This window comes from Cherax quadricarinatus, chromosome 11 (genome assembly GCF_038502225.1).
Source record: "Cherax quadricarinatus isolate ZL_2023a chromosome 11, ASM3850222v1, whole genome shotgun sequence".
NCBI lineage: Eukaryota > Metazoa > Arthropoda > Malacostraca > Decapoda > Parastacidae > Cherax > Cherax quadricarinatus.
The window spans coordinates 53724973-53746204 of record NC_091302.1 but is presented as its reverse complement, the minus strand read 5'-3'; the positions used below and the strand labels follow the sequence as shown (position 1 = coordinate 53746204).

The 21232-nt window shown below is 40.3% G+C and overlaps 1 protein-coding gene and 1 long non-coding RNA gene across 5 annotated transcripts in view; both read right to left on the bottom strand.

The window, feature by feature from the left end:
• LOC128687577 (lateral signaling target protein 2 homolog) overlaps nucleotides 1-21232 on the bottom strand; it is a 98771-nt gene that overhangs the window by 21015 nt on the left and 56524 nt on the right. For all 4 annotated transcript variants that reach the window (XM_053775089.2, XM_053775088.2, XM_053775087.2 and 1 more), the window contains one exon: nucleotides 533-936. In XM_053775089.2, coding sequence (XP_053631064.2) covers nucleotides 533-936 — 404 coding nt within the window. The remainder of the gene's footprint in view (nucleotides 1-532; nucleotides 937-21232) is intronic.
• Nucleotides 5283-21140, bottom strand: LOC138852570 (uncharacterized). Its single transcript, XR_011391879.1, has 2 exons — nucleotides 19128-21140; nucleotides 5283-6388 (listed from the first exon to the last, which is right to left on the bottom strand). It is a non-coding gene; the product is annotated as an uncharacterized lncRNA (long non-coding RNA).

The following is a 21232-nucleotide window of genomic DNA, read 5'->3' as shown; positions in this document are numbered from 1 at the left end:
CATCTCCCACTCTATCATTTGCTTCTTTTTGCATTCTCCCACCACTCTCTTCACCTTTGTTCTACTTTCCATATATTATGATTTCTTATATCACCTCTGCTTTGTAAAAACCTCTCATAAGCTACCTTTTTCTCTTTTACTTGACCCTTTACTTCATCATTCCACCAATCACTCCTCTTTCCTCCTGCACTCACCCTCCTATAGTGGAAAATAATAATGTAGACATTCCTGGCACTAAAACAACATTTCCTGTGTTCATTAATCATATCCCCAGGTCTCTCCTATATTGCACACTTGCCTTCCATTTTGAATTCATAATCACACAATAATAAAATATTTACTCTAAAAGCTATGTAACATATATGATGTAGGTAATATAGAAAGACAATTATTTAGAGATGAAAAAAAAGTAAGAGAGTAAACCGACATAATCCTAAAAAAAATTATAAAGGCAATGGTTATCTCTAAATATATGGTGAAGATTTTAAATAAATAAATGTAACAGCTCAAGATAAAGAATTTATTGCCGTACCTGAGTTACTTCAGAGAACTGCATTAAAGCATGATCATTGAAGATGGCAGCCGGAACTTGAATGGACGGAGGACACACAGGTGGAGATGCTGATGCTGGAAGTGTGTTGGTATGAGATAAGGGAATATCAGTGGAAGGTGTGTAAGATGGTTGTATTACTTGTGAGCTTAACACAATGGAAGAAGCAGAGGCATATGTTGGAGAGGCAACAAGTGAAGTGAAAGGTGAAATTGAAGACATAACAGCTGATGGTGATGATGGGGGAGATGACTGAGGAGTTGAATGAGGAGAATCTCCAAGAGTGTGGTCCTCTGTGGTTACTACAGGTGAGCTACAGTGATGTTCTGGAGTCCCTATCACCACTAGTGCATCCTCAGCACTCTCCACACTCAGACGTTCAGAATCTGAAAGAGTATATAAACAACAGAATAAAAGCAATTCAAAAAGTTATATAGTTCAATTCCTCTCATTTTGTATTTTATATTTAAAGTTTTCAGTCACAAAATTATTACATACTAGTCATACTGAACAATATAAGTAATCAATGACTTCAGATAATGGAACAGGATATGTAATGGTTTTTGGGATGATCCCTTTGTGCAGTGTGTTATGGGCAGACTTCAGGTTCAAATAAAAAAAAAACTGAATATGTATACAAATTAGAGATGAATGTAGACTTTCTGGTTCATCCTGAACCATTATATATCAAGTCATGATTGAGAGTTGAAGAGAAGGAAGCCAAAAGTAAAGTCAGGCCTAGTCACCTGTGGTAGAAAAGAAGGAAGCTTCTACAAAAAAAAAAGAGCTGGGGCTAACATTCATGTTAGGACTCCTAAGTATAGGGGGTGATTCAACAAGCTAGTATCAATGAAGACTAAAAGGACTGCGTCCTTACTCTCTAACTCTTGCACACACACACACACACTTGTCTCCCACTCTCTTGATCACACACACACACACACAGAATTTTCAGAGTTAAACTATGAACATTCCCTCTAACCTCTCCCCGACTTTGATTCTGTTATGCAATTTTGTGTTTTGTTTCCCTATGCCATATTTTAAAGGCTTTTCCTACACTCATAAACCAGATTCCTTTGTCCCATCATTACCTCCTGAGGCTGTCTTTCATTCTCTTGCCTCCTGGCTTGCCAAAACTCTTACCTTTTTTCTTACTTTTTTTTCCTTGCACGCCCATCACTCTTAGAACTTCACTGAAAGTGCAAATTTAATGAAGTGTCTGTGCAAATGTTTTGCTTGATGATGATCTCATTTCTTCTACTGATGTCTGTCTTGATCTTATTTGTTTTTGTGTAAATCATACCTCCTGTCTCCTTTTAAGATTTTTGTTATTTTTAAACTATTAGTGTTGAAGATATGCTCTTTTCTATCCCTTGTACTTATTTACAAGGAATATTTTGAAATTGTTCTACTTCACTATGTGGATTAAGATATAATTTTCTGACCATATGACACCAGTCTCTTACAACCCATTCTTGTTGCTCTTGATACTCTTCCTCCATCTATCACATTCAAAGGCAAATGGAAATTTGACTCAGTAATTCCTTTCCTTGATGTTCAGGTCCATTACCGTGTGATGCTTTTTCTTCTGTTACCACATAACCAATTCACAGTGATAGTCATTACTTTTCCTCTCATGCACAAAATTAGGCATGTTTTTATTTATCTTTTCCTCTTTGCCCTCAACAACTGTAATCCTTAGTGTTGCCCCTCCATAAACATGTACATCCTGGAGCCTACCCATCAACCTTTTATCCACCAATACACAATCTAACAAACTACTTTCATTACGTGCTATATCATACCTTGTATATTTATGTATCCTCTTTTTCATAAAATATGTATTACTTATTACCAAACCTCTTTTTACACAGATCAATTAAAGGCTCCCCATTATTATTTACCCCTGGCACCCTAAATTTACCTACTACTCCCTCCACAACATTTTTACCCACTTTAGCATTGAAATCCCCAGCCACATGTACTCTCACACTTGGTTCAAAACTCCCCACGCATTCACTCAACATTTCCCAAAATCTCTCTCTCTCCTCTACACTTCTCTCTTCTCCAGGTGCATATATGCTTACTATAATCCACTTATCACATCCAACCTTTATTTTACCCCATTTATTCCTCTCCACTGAAACTCTCCCACCCCCTTCAGCTTTGTTTCACTTAAAGCCAGGACATCCAGCTTCTTCTCATTCATAACATCCACAATCGTCTCTTTCTTATCATTCGCACAACATCCACACACATTCAGACAACCCACTTTGACAATTTTCTTCTTCTTATTCTTTTTAGTAATTATTACAGGAAAAGGGGTTACTAGCCCATTGTTCCCGGCATTTTAGTTGAGTTTTACAAGACGCATGGCTTACAGAGGAAAGATTCTTATACCACTTCCGGATGGATATAAAAGGAAAAGTAATAAGAACAAGAGCTATTAAGATAAAAAAAAAAAAAAAAAAAAAAAAAAAAAAAAAAAAAAAAAAAAAACAGATGAGTGTGTATAAATAAACATGTACATGTATGTGTAGTGTGACCCAAGTCTAAGTAGAAGTAGCAAGATGTACCTGTTATCTTGCATATTTATGAGACAGACAAAAGACACCACCAATCCTACCATCATGTAAAACAATTACAGGTTTTCATTTTACACTCACTTGGCAGGACGGAAGTACCTCCCTGGGTGGTTGCTGTCTACCAACCTACTTCTACGCCTTTCTAGAGAGTGCAGAGTCAGGGCCCTCAGTCTATCCTAATAGGGAAGATTTCTGATACATGGGATTAACTTTGTCATCCTCCTTTGTATGTTTTCCAGTGCATTTATATACATTTTGTAATACGGTGACCAAAACTGTGCAGCATAATCTACATGAGGCCTAACCAAAGTTATATAGAGTTGAAGAACAACCTGAGGACTTGTATTATTTATACTTCTTGCTATGAAGCCAAGCATTCTGTTAGCTTTATAGTGAGCACTAATGCACTGTTGTCTTGGTTTCAGATTACTACTAACCAGAACTCCTAAATCCTTTTCGCAATCCGTAATATTAAGATCTACATTATTTAGTTTGTATGTGGCATGGTTATTTTCCTGTCCAACATTTAGAACTTTGCATTTGTCTTTATTAAACTGCATTTGCTACTTCTCTGACCACTGTGTGTGTGTGTGATGAATGGTTTTGAAAACCGACAAGTTGAAGAATTGAGACACTTATGCAACACATGGGAATCTTTATTGAAGAAACGTTTCGCCACACAGTGGCTTCATCAGTCCAATACAAAGTAGAAATGGGTAAGGAGAGTAGAAGTATGAGGTAATCAGTCCCTCAACCTGGATTCGATGTGTTCAGTCCATCACTCTTGTAGTAAGTGCAGCATAGGGCCAGAGAGGTGGCTTATATACTGCGGTGAGATGAGTTGAAGCAGGAGGAGGCGGGATCTTAGTGGGACCTGCCACTAATGTAAGTAGGTCATCGTCCAAATGTTTGGGCAAGCATTGAAGTCTTTGTACCAAGATTCCATGATGTTGCAGTGTCTGACAGATGTGATGAATGACCTACTTACGATGACCTACTTACATTAGTGGCAGGTCCCACTAAGATCCCGCCTCCTCCTGCTTCAACTCATCTCACCGCAGTATATAAGCCACCTCTCTGGCCCTATGCTGCACTTACTACAAGAGTGATGGACTGAACACATCGAATCCAGGTTGAGGGACTGATTACCTCATACTTCTACTCTCCTTACCCATTTCTACTTTGTATTGGACTGATGAAGCCACTGTGTGGCGAAACGTTTCTTCAATAAAGATTCCCATGTGTTGCATAAGTGTCTCAATTCTTCTCTGACCACTGCACGAGTCTATTCAAATCATTCTGGAGTGCTCTAATGTCCTCATTAGAATGAATTGGATGGCCTATTTTGGTGTCATCAGCAAATTTGCTTATGTTGCTATTTATCCCCTCATCTATGTCGTTTATAATAATGTTGGTAGAATTACCAACATTATTATTAGACGTTGTATCCGCAACCTCTCCATCCATAACAAGAAACTAAGCAGTTTGGACGTGACTTCCCTCTTCACAAAAGTACCTACCACAAAAGCCATCGAGGTTCTACGACGTAAAGTCAATCAGGACCTTAATCTTCCTCTACCTCCCGGAGATTTTGTTGACTTGATTGAACTCTGTGTTAATTTCAACTGTTTTTCTTTCAATAACAAGCTTTACAAACAAACCTACGGCATGGGAATGGGGTCCCCCATCAGTGCCGTCCTAGCCAACTTATACATGGAACACCTAGAGTCCGAACACTTTGCAAACATCATCCCTTCAAGCGTCACTTGGTTACGTTACGTGGATGTCCTCGTAATAACTCCCAAACGTTTTGATGTATGGAATCTTTAGGCAAGGCTCAACGCAGTTGAACCAGCAATCCAGTTTACACTAGAAGAAGAGTCCAATGACAAGCTACCTTTCTTCGACGTCCTCATTCACAAAGTAGACAACAACCTAAGATTTCAAGTTTATCAGAAACCTACAAATCAAAATGATCTCACACACTTCTATTCCAGTCAAGATACCAAGACCAAAAGAGGCATCATCATCGGGTTTTTCCTAAGAGCATACCGAATTTGTAGTCCTGAGTTTCTTGATGAGGAATGTACTACATACATTCACCAAACCTTCACTGAGTTACATTTTCCTTCCTTTTTCATCAAAGACTGCAAGAAAAGAGCTCTTCTGATCATTAATTCTCCACTCACCAACACCACTCCCAGCAAAGTTATAATTCTTCCCAACAGCCAGGTTGCACTGAACGTTTCCAAAGTACTTTCACAAGCTAACACCAGAGTCGCCATCGCTTCTAGCACTTCAATAAAGGATTTAACCAGGACAAAATCAAAGCACCATGAACCAGTCAATGCAGGGGTTTACACTATACCCTGTGGAGGCTGTGACAAGATTTATGTAGGTGAAACAGCAAGAAACCTCGACACCCACCTCAATGAACACATTTACGCATGTAGGAACGATAACTTGAACAACGCCTGTGTACAACACCAAAATTCCACCAATCATCTCATGAAATTCAGGGACGCCCAATTAGTGATCAAAGAAACTAATTTCCGCAGACGCAAGTGCCTCCAATCAGCACTGATCGCTGTTTCGAATACAATTAAACAAAACAACGGCAGCTTCACCATCTCTGAAGCCTTAGCAAGAATCCTCCTGAAAACAGTAAACCCTGCCATCACATAGTCTCTCCTGCTATACTACACAAAGCACATTACAGAGAGTGAACACTGAAACAGGCCTTCTTATCCAGTCTATATTTGTCCAACCAATTTTTATGTTACCCAAGTAATAGCTTTTATATAATTTCACTCATGTACGAATTAATTGCTCTACCATATTGTATTACTACTACTACTACAACTTTTGTCACTACTACTACTACCACTAGTGAACATCGAAATGGTACCTCACTCTGAGCCTTTATATACCCTCTGTGTCCATATACTGTTTGTATCGGCTTGACAAAGCTCCTGGAGAGCGAAACGTTGCCACAATAAAATGTCACATTAGTTGCACTTGTGTCCTTTTACTTTACATATGCCGTTTATGTAGATTGTGAACAACAAGGGGGCCCAATGCTGATCCCTGTGGAACACCACTTATGACATGCCCCCATTCTGATTTCTCCCCATTTATGCAAACTCTGCTGCCTATTCATCAACCATGCCTCAACCCAGGAAAAAATTTCTCCTCCTATTCCGTGTGCCTTACGTTTCCTCAATAGCCTCTGATGTGGAACTCTATCGAAAGCCTTACTGAAGTCCATATACACAATATCATTTTCAATACCATGATCTACCTCTTCAAATACCTTAGTGAACAAAATGGCAAATGTAATACATATTTACAAGGCAGGTGACAGGTCCTTGGCTTCGAACTATAGACCAATAAGCCTTACCTTCATAGTGGGAAAATTTATGGAATCAATAATTGCCGAAGCAATTCGTAGCCATCTTGACAGGCACAGATTGATTGATGAATCTCAACACGGTTTTACAAAGGGCGTTCCTGTCTTACAAATTTACTAACTTTTTTCACTAAGGTGTTTGAGGAGGTAGATCATGGTAATGAATATGATATTGTGTATATAGACTTCAGTAAGGCTTTTGATAAGAGTTCCACACCAGAGGCTATTGAGGAAACTTAAGGCACACGGAATAGGAGGAGAAACTTTTTCCTGGGTAGAGGCATGGCTGACAGACAGAAAGAAGAGTTTGCATAAATGGGGAGAAATCAGAATGGGGGCACGTCACAAGTGGTGTTCCTCAGGGGTCAGTGTTGGGCCCGTTGTTGTTCATAATTTACATAAACGACATAGATGAGGGGATAAATAGTGACATAAACAAATTTGCAGATGACACCAAAATAGGCCGTCCAATTCATTCTAATGAGAACACTAAAGCACTCTAGGATGATTTGAATAGACTGATGCAATGGTCGGAGAAGTGGCAGATGCAGTTTAATATTGACAAATGCAAAGTTCTAAATGTTGGACAGTTAAATAACCATGCCACATATAAACTAAATAATGTAGATCTTAATACTACTGATTGCGAAAAGGATTTAGGAGTTCTGGTTAGCAGTAATCTAAAACCAAGACAACAGTGCATAAGTGTTCGCAATAAAACTAACAGAATTCTTGGCTTCATATCTAGAAGTATAAATAATAGAAGTCCTCAGGTTGTTCTTCAACTCTATATAACCTTGGTTAGGCCTCATTTAGACTATGCTGCTCAGTTCTGGTCACCATATTACAGAATGGATATAAATGCTCTGGAAAACGTACAAAGGAGGATGACAATGATCATCCCATGTATCAGAAATCTTCCCTATGAGGATAGATTGAGGGCACTGAATCTGCACTCTCTCGAAAGGCGTAGAATTAGGGGGGATATGATCGAGGTGTATAAATGGAAAACAGGAATAAATAAAGGGAATGTAAATAGCGTGCTGAAAATTTCCAGCCAAGACAGGACTCGCAGCAATGGTTTCAAGTTGGAAAAATTCAGATTCAGGAAGGATATAGGAAAGCACTGGTTTGGTAATAGAGTTGTGGATGAGTGGAACAAACTCCCGAGTACAGTTATTCAGGCTAAAACGTTGTGTAGTTTTAAAAATAGGTTAGATAAATACATGAGTGGGTGTGAGTTGGACCTGACTAGCTTGTGCTGCTGGGTCTAGAGCAGTGCTCCATCCTTGAGTGGAGATGACCAGACTGGGTGGGTCATTGGGCTAATCCAGGGGGTGGGTTGGGGGGTCATTGGGCTAATCCCGGTGGTGGGGGGGTGGGTCATTGGTCTAATCTGGCAGTGGACATGGACCTGCTCTGCATGGGTCAGTAGGCCTGTTGCAGTGTTCCTTCTTTCTTATGTTCTTATGTGAGACAGGAACGTCTCGTTGTAAAACCGTGTTGAGATTCATTAACCAATTTATGCCTTTCGAGATAGCTACGAATTGCTTTGGCAATTACTGATTACATAAATTTTCCCACTATGAAGGTAAGGCTTATTGGTCTATAGTTTGAAGCTAAGGACCTGTCACCTGCCTTGTAAATAGGTACAGGTCCGCCATCACAAATCCGGCAATCAGTTATTCGGTTCCTTCAGTTATTCGGCACTAATTTTGGCTAGCATAATTTCAAATTTCCAGGGTCGCCACACCAACCTGCTGGTACTGTTTGGTGGTGCTACTTGCTGCATAAGTCATTCCAATTTCTTTTTCTCCAATTACTGTTTTAACCTGCTTACTTTTAGCCCTAGCCATGGTTCTAATGAATAAAAGAAATGCTTCACATTATGTAAAGCACCTACACAGTACATTGCCCATTAAAGATAAGGTGGCTTTAAAGCCACTGTCGGTTGCCATGAGCTCAGTCTCATGATGCAGGAGAATATGCTTTATTATTACACTAATATCAACACTACAGCTTATCTGCCTATCACAATTGGTCTAATATGACATAAGAAACAATATAAATAACATAAAACATGTTAAATACTCCAGAATAAAAAATATTCGGCATAATACCGAGCAGTTCGACGGAGGTACGAAGAGGTTATGGCATACAAATACCATTCTCCTATCCCTGTCTTGGGGCTTATATTAGAGAAAACAGTGTAGCACAGGGCTAACTGTGATATACACTCGTACTGCACCATAAACCTGAAACAAAAAAGTTATTTTCTCTATATAGATTATCACACACAGCAGCGTATGTGTAGAGAACCTAGGATAACCCAAAAAAGTCAACGTGGCTTATTTTTAGTACCTGGCTTGGGTTAGCTATACAGTGGACCCTCAACCAGCGATATTAATCCGTTCCTGAGAGCTCATCGTTAATCGAAATAATTGTTAGTCAAGTTAATTTTCCCCATAAGAAATAATGGAAATCAAATTAATCCATGCAAGACACCCCAAAGTATTGAAAAAAGAAATTTTACCACATGAAATATTAATTTTAATACACACAAACTGAAGAAGACATGCACTGTTACATGACAATTACCTTTATTGAAGATCTGGTGATGATTGATGGGATGGGAGGAGGGGAGAGGTGTTAGTGTTTAGAAGGGGAATCCCCTTCCATTAGCACTTGAGGCAGCAAGTCTTTTTCTGGGGTTACTTCCCTTTTCTTTTAATGCCACTAGGACCAGCTTCAGAGTCACTGGACTTCTGTCGCACAACATATCTGTCCATAGATACCTGTACCTCTCGTTCCTTTATGACTTTCCTAAAGTGGTTCACAACATTGTCAGTGTACAGGTTGCCAACACGGCTTGCAGTAGCTGTGTCAGGGTGATTTTCATCAATAAAGGTTTGCACTTCAAGCCACTTTGCACACATTTCCTTAATCTTAGAAGTAGGCAACTTCTTCAATTTCTCTATCCCCTCCTCCGAAGCAGTTTCCTCAGGTCTGCCCTCTTGCTGTTCAAGATGATCTAGCAGCTCATCAGTGGTTAGTTCTTCATTGTCCTCCACCACCAACTCTTCCACATCCTCCCCACTAACCTCCAACCCCAAGGGCTTCCCCAATGCCACAATTGATTCCTCAACTGGCATAGGATTCTCAGGGTTAGCCTCAAACCGTTCAAAATCCCTTTTGTCTACACATTCTGGCCACAGCTTTTTCCAAGCAGAGTTCAAGGTCCTCTTAGTCACTTCCTCCCAAGCCTTACCTATAACGTTTACATAATTGAGGATGGTAACGTGATCTTTCCAAAACTCTCTTAGAGTCAGTTGAGTTTCTGAGGTCACTACAAAGCACCTTTCAAACATAGCTTTTGTGTACAGTTTCTTGAAGTTGGAAATGACCTGCTGGTCCATGGGCTGCAGGAGAGGAGTGGTATTAGGAGGCAAAAACTTCACCTTAATGAAGCTCATGTCCCTAGAAAGTCGCTCTGCCAAGTCTGAAGGATGACCAGGAGCATTGTCTAATACCAGGAGGCACTTCAGGTCTAATTTCTTTTCAATTAGGTAATTTTTCACATTGGGGGCAAATGCATGGTGTAAAAAGTCATAGAAAAAGTCCCTAGTGACCCATGCCTTACTGTTTGCCCTCCACAGCACACACAAATTAGCCTTGACGACACTGTTTTTCCTGAATACACTGGGAGTTTCAGAGTGATACACCAATAAAGGCTTCACTTTGCAATCACCACTAGCATTGGCACACATCAACAGAGTAAGCCTGTCTTTCATAGGCTTATGTCCTGGGAGTGCCTTTTCCTCCTGAGTAATGTATGTCCTGCTTGGCACCCATGGGACAAGTGGGGCGCGCTCAGGCCAAAGTGGACGCGTCTTGAACGGAACGAATAGCGTTGGTCAGGTTTTTAAGCGCTAGTCGAGGCAAAATTTTTGTGTTAAAATGTATCGCTAGTCAGATTTATCGTTAATCGATGCCATCGCTGGTTGAGGGTCCACTGTATATGATTTTTGGTAAATATTCGATTCCCAGCCAGGGTAGAAACATTAGGTGCGTTTCTTTACACCTGTTGTCTATGTTTACCTATCAGTAAATGGGTACCTGGGTGCTGGCCGACTACAGTGTGGGCGTTATCCTGGGACACTGACCTAATTTTCTTGAAATGCTCAGCATAACAAGCAGCTTTCTATATAGTAGTATGTCACTGATGTCAGCTATGTCTGTATACCTTGTACATGTACGTGTAGTAAATAAAGATATTATTATTATTATTATATTATTTTCTCAGTTGTTTGTTGGGTTATCTTATTGAAACTTGGGCAATGTATGATGGAAAGATACTTCTTCACGTACACCAAAAATGAAAGAAATCAGACCATAAATAGCGGAGTTCACTTCTCAGCCATTAGCGGCCGCTTAGCGATATATTTTTGTATGTTTGTTATGGTTATATTCTCATTTTTTTCGGTCTCATTTGATAGAATGAAAGATATATTACGGAAATAGACACGATTTTGATTGCTTTCGTGATGAAAAGTATCTTGAAATTGCGCTCACAGTAGCGAAAATGTTCTATTCTTTAGTTGAGCTCAAGAGTAAACAAATGACGTCACCGTCCAATACCTGTCCGCCTGCCAGTCTAAATTCCAATACGGAGTCAAGAATGGCTTGACATTATTTATACAATTATTACAATAATGCAGCAGTCTGCAAAACAGTAAATCTTATATTTTTTTGTTAATAAAAATTCCAAATGGTAAGCAAGAGTAATATAAGAGGGGCCTGTAGCCGTGACTAATGAACAGAGAAAATGTTATTTTAGTGCCAGGAATGTCTGCATTGTTTATTCTGGACCCTATTTTGAAATTGGCATCTGTTGAAATTTGTGTGAAATCGGCCAAATTGCCAATTTCTGACCACTTTATTGGGTAGTTGAAATAAGTGAATGGGCGGTTTCTTGTACTCAGTTGACAGACTAGAAGTAAATAAGTTTATTCAGGTATACACAAATACAGTTACATAGATTATCATACATAGCAGTGTATGTATAGAGAACCTAGGATAACCCAGGAAAGTCAAAGTGACTTATTTATAGTACCTGGCTTGGGCTTGCCATATATGATTTTTGGTAAATATTTTTTTTTCTTGGTTGTTTGCTGGGCTGTCTCATTGAAACTTGGGCAATGTATGATGGAAAGATGCTTCTTAACGTACAACAAAAATAAAAAAGACGGATGATAAATAAGGGAGTTAACTTCTCGGCCATTAGCCGCCTCTTTGCAGTATATTTTCATATGGTTTTTATGGTTGTATTCTCATTTTTTTGGACTCATTTGATAGAATGGAAGATATATTACAGAAATAAATAGGATTTTGATTGCTTTCATAACGAAAAGTACCTTGAAATTGATCTCAAAGTAGCGGAAAGGTTCGATTTTTGCCGATGTTCAATGAACTGTGTAAGTCAAGTTGGTTAATTTTATTAAGTGTATTCTAACCTAACCACTCTGTAATCCGGCACACTACAGGTCCCAATGATGCCGGATTTGTGATGGAGAACCTGTATTACATTTGCCATCTTCCATTTATCACGCACTATGCTAGTTTGCAGTGATATGTTGAAAAGATTAGCCAAAGGTATGCTAAGTTCCTCTTTACATTCCTTTAACACCCTTGCAAACAGTTCATCAGGGCCTGGGGATTTGTTAGGTTTTAATTTCTCTATTTGTCTGAGAACCATATCACTAGTTACCGCAATCGTGCATAGTTTATTATCGTTCTGTTCTACATAATCTATTATTTCTGGAATTTTGCTAGTATCTTCCTGAGTAAAAACTGAGAGGAAGTAGGAATTGAAAATTTCACACATATCCTTATCACTATCAGTGATCTCTAATCTTACTTCTGTATACCTGAAAGAATCCTTTTGGGTTAGTCTTCGAATCCCTTGCGACCTTAGCCTCATAATTCCTTTTTGCTTTTCTTATTCCCTTTTTTTTTTATTTCTCTCCAACTGAATATACTGATTTCTTAACTGCCCCTCCCTTCTTTTGATATGCCTATACAGTGGACCCGCGACCAGCGATGGCATCGATTAACGATAAATCAGACTAGCGATACATTTTAACGCAAAAATTTTGCCTCAACTAGCGCTTAAAAACCCGACCAGCGCTATTCGTTCCGTACCATACGTGTCCACTTTGGCCTGAGCGCGCCTCACTTGTCCCTTGGGTGCCAGTGTTTACAAGCCAGCCAGCCACCGTGGTCGCTTCCAAACATACAACAACTGGAACATTTCATATTATCACAGCCTTTGTAGTGATTGCACCTGCAAAATAAGTCACCATGGGCCCCAAGAAAGCTTCTAGTGCCAACCCTACAGCAAAAAGGGTGAGAATTTCTATGGAGATGAAGAAAGAGATCATTGCTAAGTATGAAAGTGGAGTGCTTGTCTCTGAGCTGGTCAGGTTGTATAATAAACCCCAATCAACCATCGCTACTATTGTGGGAAAGAAAACGGCAATCAAGGAAGCTGTTCTTGCCAAAGGTGCAACTATGTTTTCGAAACTGAGATCGCAAGTGATAGAAGATGTTGAAAGACTGTTATTGGTGTGGATAAACGAGAAACAGATAGCAGGAGACAGCATCTCTCAAGCGATCATATGTGAAAAGGCTAGGAAGTTGCATGACGATTTAATTAAAAAAATGCCAGCAACTAGTGATGTGAGTGAATTTAAGGCCAGCAAAGGTTGGTTTGAGAGATTTAAGAAGTGTAGTGGCATTCATAGTGTGATAAGGCATGGTGAGGCTGCCAGTTCGGACCACAAAGCGGCTGAAAAATATGTGCAGGAATTCAAGGAGTACATAGACAGTGAAGGACTGAAACCTGAACAAGTGTTTAATTGTGATGAAACAGGTCTGTTTTGGAAGAAAATGCCAAGCAGGACGTACATTACTCAGGAGGAAAAGGCACTCCCAGGACATAAGCCTATGAAAGACAGGCTTACTCTGTTGATGTGTGCCAATGCTAGTGGTGATTGCAAAGTGAAGCCTTTATTGGTGTATCACTCTGATGAGGGAAAAAGAGTGAGTGGTGCACTTAGGAGTCTGTGGAGACAAAGAACTTTGTCCTTGGAGGCAAAGAGGGGAATGTATGAGAGTATAGTTTTACCAACGCTCTTATATGGGTGTGAAGCGTGGGTGATGAATGTTGCAGCGAGGAGAAGGCTGGAGGCAGTGGAGATGTCATGTCTGAGGGCAATGTGTGGTGTGAATATAATGCAGAGAATTCGTAGTTTGGAAGTTAGGAGGAGGTGCGGGATTACCAAAACTGTTGTCCAGAGGGCTGAGGAAGGGTTGTTGAGGTGGTTCGGACATGTAGAGAGAATGGAGCGAAACAGAATGACTTCAAGAGTGTATCAGTCTGTAGTGGAAGGAAGGCGGGGTAGGGGTCGGCCTAGGAAAGGTTGGAGGGAGGGGGTAAAGGAGGTTTTGTGTGCGAGGGGCTTGGACTTCCAGCAGGCATGCATGAGCGTGTTTGATAGGAGTGAATGGAGACAAATGGTTTTTAATACTTGACGTGCTGTTGGAGTGTGAGCAAAGTAACATTTATGAAGGGATTCAGGGAAACCGGCAGGCCGGACTTGAGTCCTGGAGATGGGAAGTACAGTGCCTGCACTCTGAAGGAGGGGTGTTAATGTTGCAGTTTAAAAACTGTAGTGTAAAGCACCCTTCTGGCAAGACAGTGATGGAGTGAATGATGGTGAAAGTTTTTCTTTTTCGGGCCACCCTGCCTTGGTGGGAATCGGCCAGTGTGATAATAAAAAAAAAACACTCTGAAACTCCCAGAGTGTTCAGGAAAAACAATGTCCTCAAGGCTAATTTGTGTGTGCTGTGGAGGGCAAACAGTAAGGCATGGGTCACTAGGGACTTTTTCTATGACTGGTTACACCATGCATTTGCCCCAATGTGAAAAATTACCTAATTGAAAAGAAATTAGACCTTAAGTGCGTCCTGGTATTAGACAATGCTCCTGGTCATCCTTCAGACTTGGCAGAGCGGCTTTCTAGGGACATGAGCTTCATTAAGGTGAAGTTTTTGCCTCCTAATACCACTCCTCTCCTGCAGCCCATGGACCAGCAGGTTATTTCCAACTTTCAAGAAACTGTACACAAAAGCTATGTTTGAAAGGTGCTTTGTAGTGACCTCAGAAGCTCAACTGACTAAGAGAGTTTTGGAAAGATCATTTTACCATCCTCAATTGTGTAAACATTATAGGTAAGGCTTGGGAGGAAGTGACTAAGAGGACATTGAACTCTGCTTGGAAAAAACTGTGGCCAGAATGTGTAGACAAAAGGGATTTTGAAGGGTTTGAGGCTAACCCTGAGAATCCTATGCCAGCTGAGGAATCCATTGTGGCATTGGGGAAGTCCTTGGGGTTGGAGGTTAGTGGGGAGGATGTGGAAGAGTTGGTGGTGAAGGACAGTGAAGAACTAACCACTGATGAGCTGCTAGATCATCTTGAACAGCAAGAGGGCAGACCTGAGGAAACTGCTTCGGAGGAGGGGATAGAGAAATTGAAGAAGTTGCCTACTTCTAAGATTAAGGAAATGTGTGCAAAGTGGCTTGAAGTGCAAACCTTTATTGATGAAAATCACCCTGACACAGCTACTGCAAGCCGTGTTGGCAACCTGTACACTGACAATGTTGTGAACCACTTTAGGAAAGTCATAAAGGAACGAGAGGTACAGGTATCTATGGACAGATATGTTGTGCGACAGAAGTTCAGTGACTCTGAAGCTGGTCCTAGTGGCATTAAAAGAACAAGGGAAGTAACCCCAGAAAAAGACTTGCTGCCTCAAGTGCTAATGGAAGGGGATTCCCCTTCTAAACACTAACACCTCTCCCCTCCTCCCATCCCATCAATCATCACCAGATCTTCAATAAAGGTAAGCATCATGTAACTGTGCATGTAATCTTCAGTTTGTGTGTATTAAAATTAATATTTCATGTGGTAAAAAATTTTTTTTTTCAATACTTTTGGGTGTCTTGCATGGATTAATTTGATTTCCATTATTTCTTATGGGGAAAATTAACTTGACTAACGATAATTTTGACTAACGATGAGCTCTCAGGAACGGATTAATATCGCTGGTTGAGGGTCCACTGTTTATGCCTCTCTTTTGACCAATGAGATATTTTAATCAATTGTTCATCCATTTGGGATAATTTTTTTTAGAGTTAATGACACATTTTATTCATTCCAGAGTATATGTCATGTTTCTATGTTATTAATATTGTTTATTATGTCATATTAGATGAATTGTGATAGATAAGTAAGTTGTAGAGTTGGTATTAGTGTCATATTGAAGGACTATCTTGTCCTATCTCCAAACAAACTCTGCCATTGCCACAATTCCTAACATATGTAATGACATATTTTAAATATGATTGGGCGGCTGGGCATTCACGAATGTTCGAAGCCCGTGAAAGTGGAATTCGCGAATGTGGAGGGAGACCTGTACATGCATGTATATCTACACACCCATCTGGGTTTTCTTTTATTTTCTTAACAGTTCTTGTTTTTCTTTATTTCCTCTTATCTCTTTGGGAAAGTGGAAAAGAATTCTTCCTCCATAAGCCATGCTTGTCATAAGAGGCGACTAAAATGCTGGGAGCATGGGGCTAGTAACCCCTTTTCCTGTATAATTACTAATTAAAAAAAAAAAGTTTTTGTTTTTAGGTCATCCTACCTTGGTAGGATACAGAGGGATAGGGTGACTAAACAAAGATAAAAACACATTCACCATCATTCACTCCATCACTGTGTTGCCAAAGGGGCACCAATACTACAGTTTAAAACAGTATGTATATTATATAATGAAATAAAGGAAAAAAGGATTCTCCAGGTAGATCTGATTAATTTTTTCATTTATGAAAGCTTGATGACACTGTAGTAATACATAAAAATATGTTGGGTCTAATTTGATTATTCTGCAAAAGGAGCAACTTTTCCCAAATAACTAGTGATGGGATGATACCAAGATTTTTACTTATACAGGCGGGCCCCATTCGTACAGCTCCTAAAGTTCATTACCTCAAACAATAAGCAAAACTCAAAAGAAGGTGGAAAAGACTGTTTTTTTCATTATTGAATGCATCTAGAATGCTTGATAATGTGTTTACACTGTTATATACAAACATTGTCTCTCAGTCCACAGCAAAATTCAAAACCACAAACTCAGCATCAGGGTGCACAGTACTTTATCTATAATGCCAGACTCCAGTCTGGCATTGTGGTTAAAGCACTGTGTACTCTGATGCCAAGTTTGAGGGTCTGAATCCTGCTGTGGACTGAGAGAGAATGTTTGTAAACAATTTTGCTTGTTTGTGAATTGTTAAGCACACTATCATATATTAAGTGCTCATTACAGCAAGGCATATATGGCGGGTTAGGTTCCAGGCTACCACTGTAAAGCAGAAATCGCCATAAAGTGGAATGCTCTTTTTTCCACTTATATATGTACATAATCTCCATGGGGAAGTGGAACAGAATTCTTCCTCTGTAAGCCATGCGTGTCATAAGAGGCGACTAAAATGCCGAGAGCAGTTTACACAAGTTTACACAAACATATATTAAATTAACTAGGCATTAAAAAAAAACAATAAAAAGTAAAATACACACACAGTACACTCATTACCTACCTTAAAATATTTGTAGTCTTAATGTAGGGTCAGAGGTGAGTAGTATTTATTATAGTAAGTCAGGTGTGGTAGCTCCCACAACAGCTTCCACACCTACATGAAATATACAACTCAAACTTCAAGCACTCCAGTGATTAGTATTATTACCATCGAAACACCTTGTTCACTGACTTTAATCATTTCTAACAACTACCCTTACATACCATTGTAAACAAGAGAGAAGGGAGAGATGCTGAGAATGTAAACAAACAGACGAACGCATGAGGGAAGTCACTCGGTCATGCAAAACATGTATTAATACATGTCTACTTTTGGTTCACACATGTACATCTGTATGAGCTGTTGAAGCATTTACCCCACAATAGGAACTTTTAAATGTCGATGAAGAAAGGGAGGCAGAAAATTCATTAACTGCCCAGGGAGGTATAACATTTTTAATGAGTGAAGTACTGCAGGATGTGAGTGTGGGGAGGTGCATGAGGCATTACATAGAATGAAAGGGGGTAAAGCAGCTGGAACTGACGGGATCATGACAGAAATGCTAAAAGTAGGGAGGATATAGTAATGAAGTCGTTGGTTTTTTGTTTAAGAAATGTATGAAAGAGGGGAAGGTACCTAAGGGTTGGCAGAGAGCATGTATAGTTCCTTTATATAAAGGGAAGGGGGACAAAAGAGATACAGTGGTCCCCCGCTTTTCGTAGTTCCCGGCAATCGTAAATTTCGCCAATCATAGGGGTATTTTCATATAAACATGGACTTGCTTTTCATAGGTTGACTCGCGAGTCGTAGTTCGTCCAGGACGCGTACCCACGGCATAAGCCGCGGCGGCAGCCAGTCTGGCATTGTTTATCAGTGAGCGAAGGTCCCCTCACGTGCTCCAGCGAAATATTTCATAACATTCCATTTATTTTAGTGCTTGCAAGTACTAAATAAGCTACCATGGCTCCAAAGAAAGCTCCTAGTACCAAGCCTGTGGTAAAGAAGGTGAGAAATACGAATGAATTTAAGAAAACCATTATTGAACAAAATGAAAGTGGTACAAGTGTGGCCGAACTGTCCAGGATGTATAAGAAACTCTACACAACCTTATGTTCCATAGTGGCCAAGAAAAAGGAAATCAACGACGCTGTTGTTGCAAAGGGGGTAACTATGCTGACAAAAATGAGATCACCAGTACTCGAAGAGGTTGAGAAGTTATTATTGGTGTGGATAAATGAGAAACAATTAGCAGGAGATACTCTTATGACTTCGATTATTTGTGAAAAGGCTAGGCAGTTGCATGACGATTTGGTAAAGAAATTGCCTGCAACTAGTGGTGATGTGAGTGAATTTAAGGAGAGCAAAGGCTGGTTTGAGAGATTTAAGAACCGTACTGGCATACACAGTGTGGTAAGGCATGGTGAGGCTGCCAGTTCGGACCACAAGGCGGCTGAAAAGTATGTGCATGAATTCCAGGAGTACATAGAGGCTGAAGGACTGAAACCTGAACAAGTGTTCAATTGTGATGAAACAGGCCTCTTTTGGAAGAAAATGCCAAAGAGAACCTTCATTACACAAGAGGAAAAGGCAATGCCAGGACACAAGCCTATGAAAGACAGGCTGACGCTAATGTTCTGTGCTAATGCTAGTGGGGATTTCAAAATGAAGCCATTACTAGTGTACCATTCTGAAAATCCCAGAGTGTTCAGGAAAAACAATGTTATGAAGAGTAAATTGTGTGTGTTTTGGAAATCTAATAGTAAGGCATGGGTCACGAAGGAAATTTTTGTAGAGTGGTTCAATGAAGTGTTTGGCCCTAGTGTGAAGGAGTATCTTCTGGAAAAGAAATTGGATCTCAAGTGCCTGTTAGCAATGGACAATGCACCTGCTCATCCTCCAAACATGGATGACCTAATTTTCGAGGAGTTTGGGTTCATCACAGTAAAGTTCTTGCCCCCAAATACCACTCCTCTCCTCCAGCCCATGGACCAGCAGGTCATTGCAAACTTTAAAAAACTCTACACCAAAGCAATGTTTCACAGGTGCTTGACTGTGACCACAGACACTCACTTGACCCTAAGGGAATTTTGGAGAGAACACTTCAGCATCCTCCATTGCATAACCCTTATAGGTATGGCTTGGGAGGGAGTGACTACCAGGACTTTGAACTCTGCCTGGAGAAAATTGTGGCCAGATTGTGTCGACAAGAGGGATTTTGAAGGGTTTGGGACTGACCCTCATGAGCCTATGTCTGTTGTAAAATCAATTGTGGCACTGGGGAGTTCCATGGGGTTGGATGTGAGTTTGGAGGATGTGGAAGAATTGGTGGAAGACCACAACGAAGAGCTCACCACTGAGGAGCTGCAAGAGCTTCAGCAGGAAGAGCAACACATCGCAGCTCAGAATCTTGCTGCAGAGGAGGAGGAAGAGAGATGGAAGAAGGTGCCTTCTTCAGAAATTAAAGAGATTTTTACTATGTGGGGTAAGATGGAAAGCTTTTTGGAGAAACATCACCCTAACAAGGTTGTTGCAAGCCATATTGGCAACATGTACAGCGACAAAGTCTTGGGCCATTTTAGGGAAGTGTTAAAGAGACGCCAGAAACAGAGCTCTCTCCACAGTTATTTTGCGAGACAGGACTCCATTGACTCTCAAGGTGGTCCTAGTGGCATTAAGAAACAGAGAAGACAAGCAACCCCAGAAAAGCAATTGGTACCTGAGGTGTTGCTGGAAGGGGATTCCCTTTCCAAACTATAAACAATCCACTCTCTCCTCCTCCTCCTCCAGTCTCCCATACACTAAGAAGAATCTCCAATAAAGGTAAGTGTTATGCTGTTAATGTTTCATTCATCATTTCCCATTGTATTGTTTATGTACTACATGTATATTTCATGTAAAAAATTTTTTTGTTTTAATACTTCTGGGTGTCAGGAACGAATTAATTGTATTTACATTATTTCTTATGGGGAAAATTGATTCGTAAATCGTAAATTTCGTTTATATTTATAGTAACGGCTCCAGGAACGGATTAATTATGAAAAACAAGGGACCACTGTAGTAGTAAAATTATAGAGGAATAAGTTTACTGAGCCTAGGTAGTAGGTTGGTAGACAGCAACCGCCCAGGGAGGTACTACCGTCCTGCCAAGTGAGTGTAACACGAAAGCCTGTAATTGTTTTACATGATGGTAGGATTGCTGGTGTCCTTTTTTCTGTCTCATGAACATGCAAAATTTCAGGTACGTCTTGCTACTTCTACTTACACTCAGGTCACACTACACATACATGTACAAGCGTATATATACATACCCCTCTGGGTTTTCTTCGATTTTCTTTATAGTTCTTGTTCTTGTTTATTTCCTCTTATCTCCATGGGGAAGTGGAACAGAATTCTTCCTCCGTAAGCCATGTGTGTTGTAAGAGGCGGCTAAAATGCCGGGAGCAAGGGGCTAGTAACCCCTTCTCCTGTATATATCACTAAATTTGAAAGGAGAAACTTTGGTTTTTTTCTTTTGGGCCACCCTGCCTCGGTGGGATACGGCCGGTGTGTTGAAAGAAAGAAGAAGTTTACTGAGTGTACCAGGTAGTGTATGGTAGGGCTATTACTGAAAGAATTAGAGGTAAGACAGAGAGCAGGATTGTAGATGGGCAAGGAGGCTTTAGAATGGGTAGGGACAGTGGCAGTATTGTCTGCAAATGATAACACTGTGTTGTGGATTACATCTCTGTTTATGTATGATATGAGGATGAGGAACAGGATGGGGGCGAGTACTGTACGTGGAGCCCTCCTGTATATGTGGGGCCCTCCTGTATATGTGGGGCCCTCCTGTATATGTGGGGCCCTCCTGTATACGTGGGGCCTTCCTGTATACACAGGGCACTCTTGCATACACAGGGCCCTCCTGTACTCAATATTAGGCCAATACTGATGTCATCAAAATTACCAGATATCCATACCATCAAAATTAGCTGATACCCATGGATACTTGTA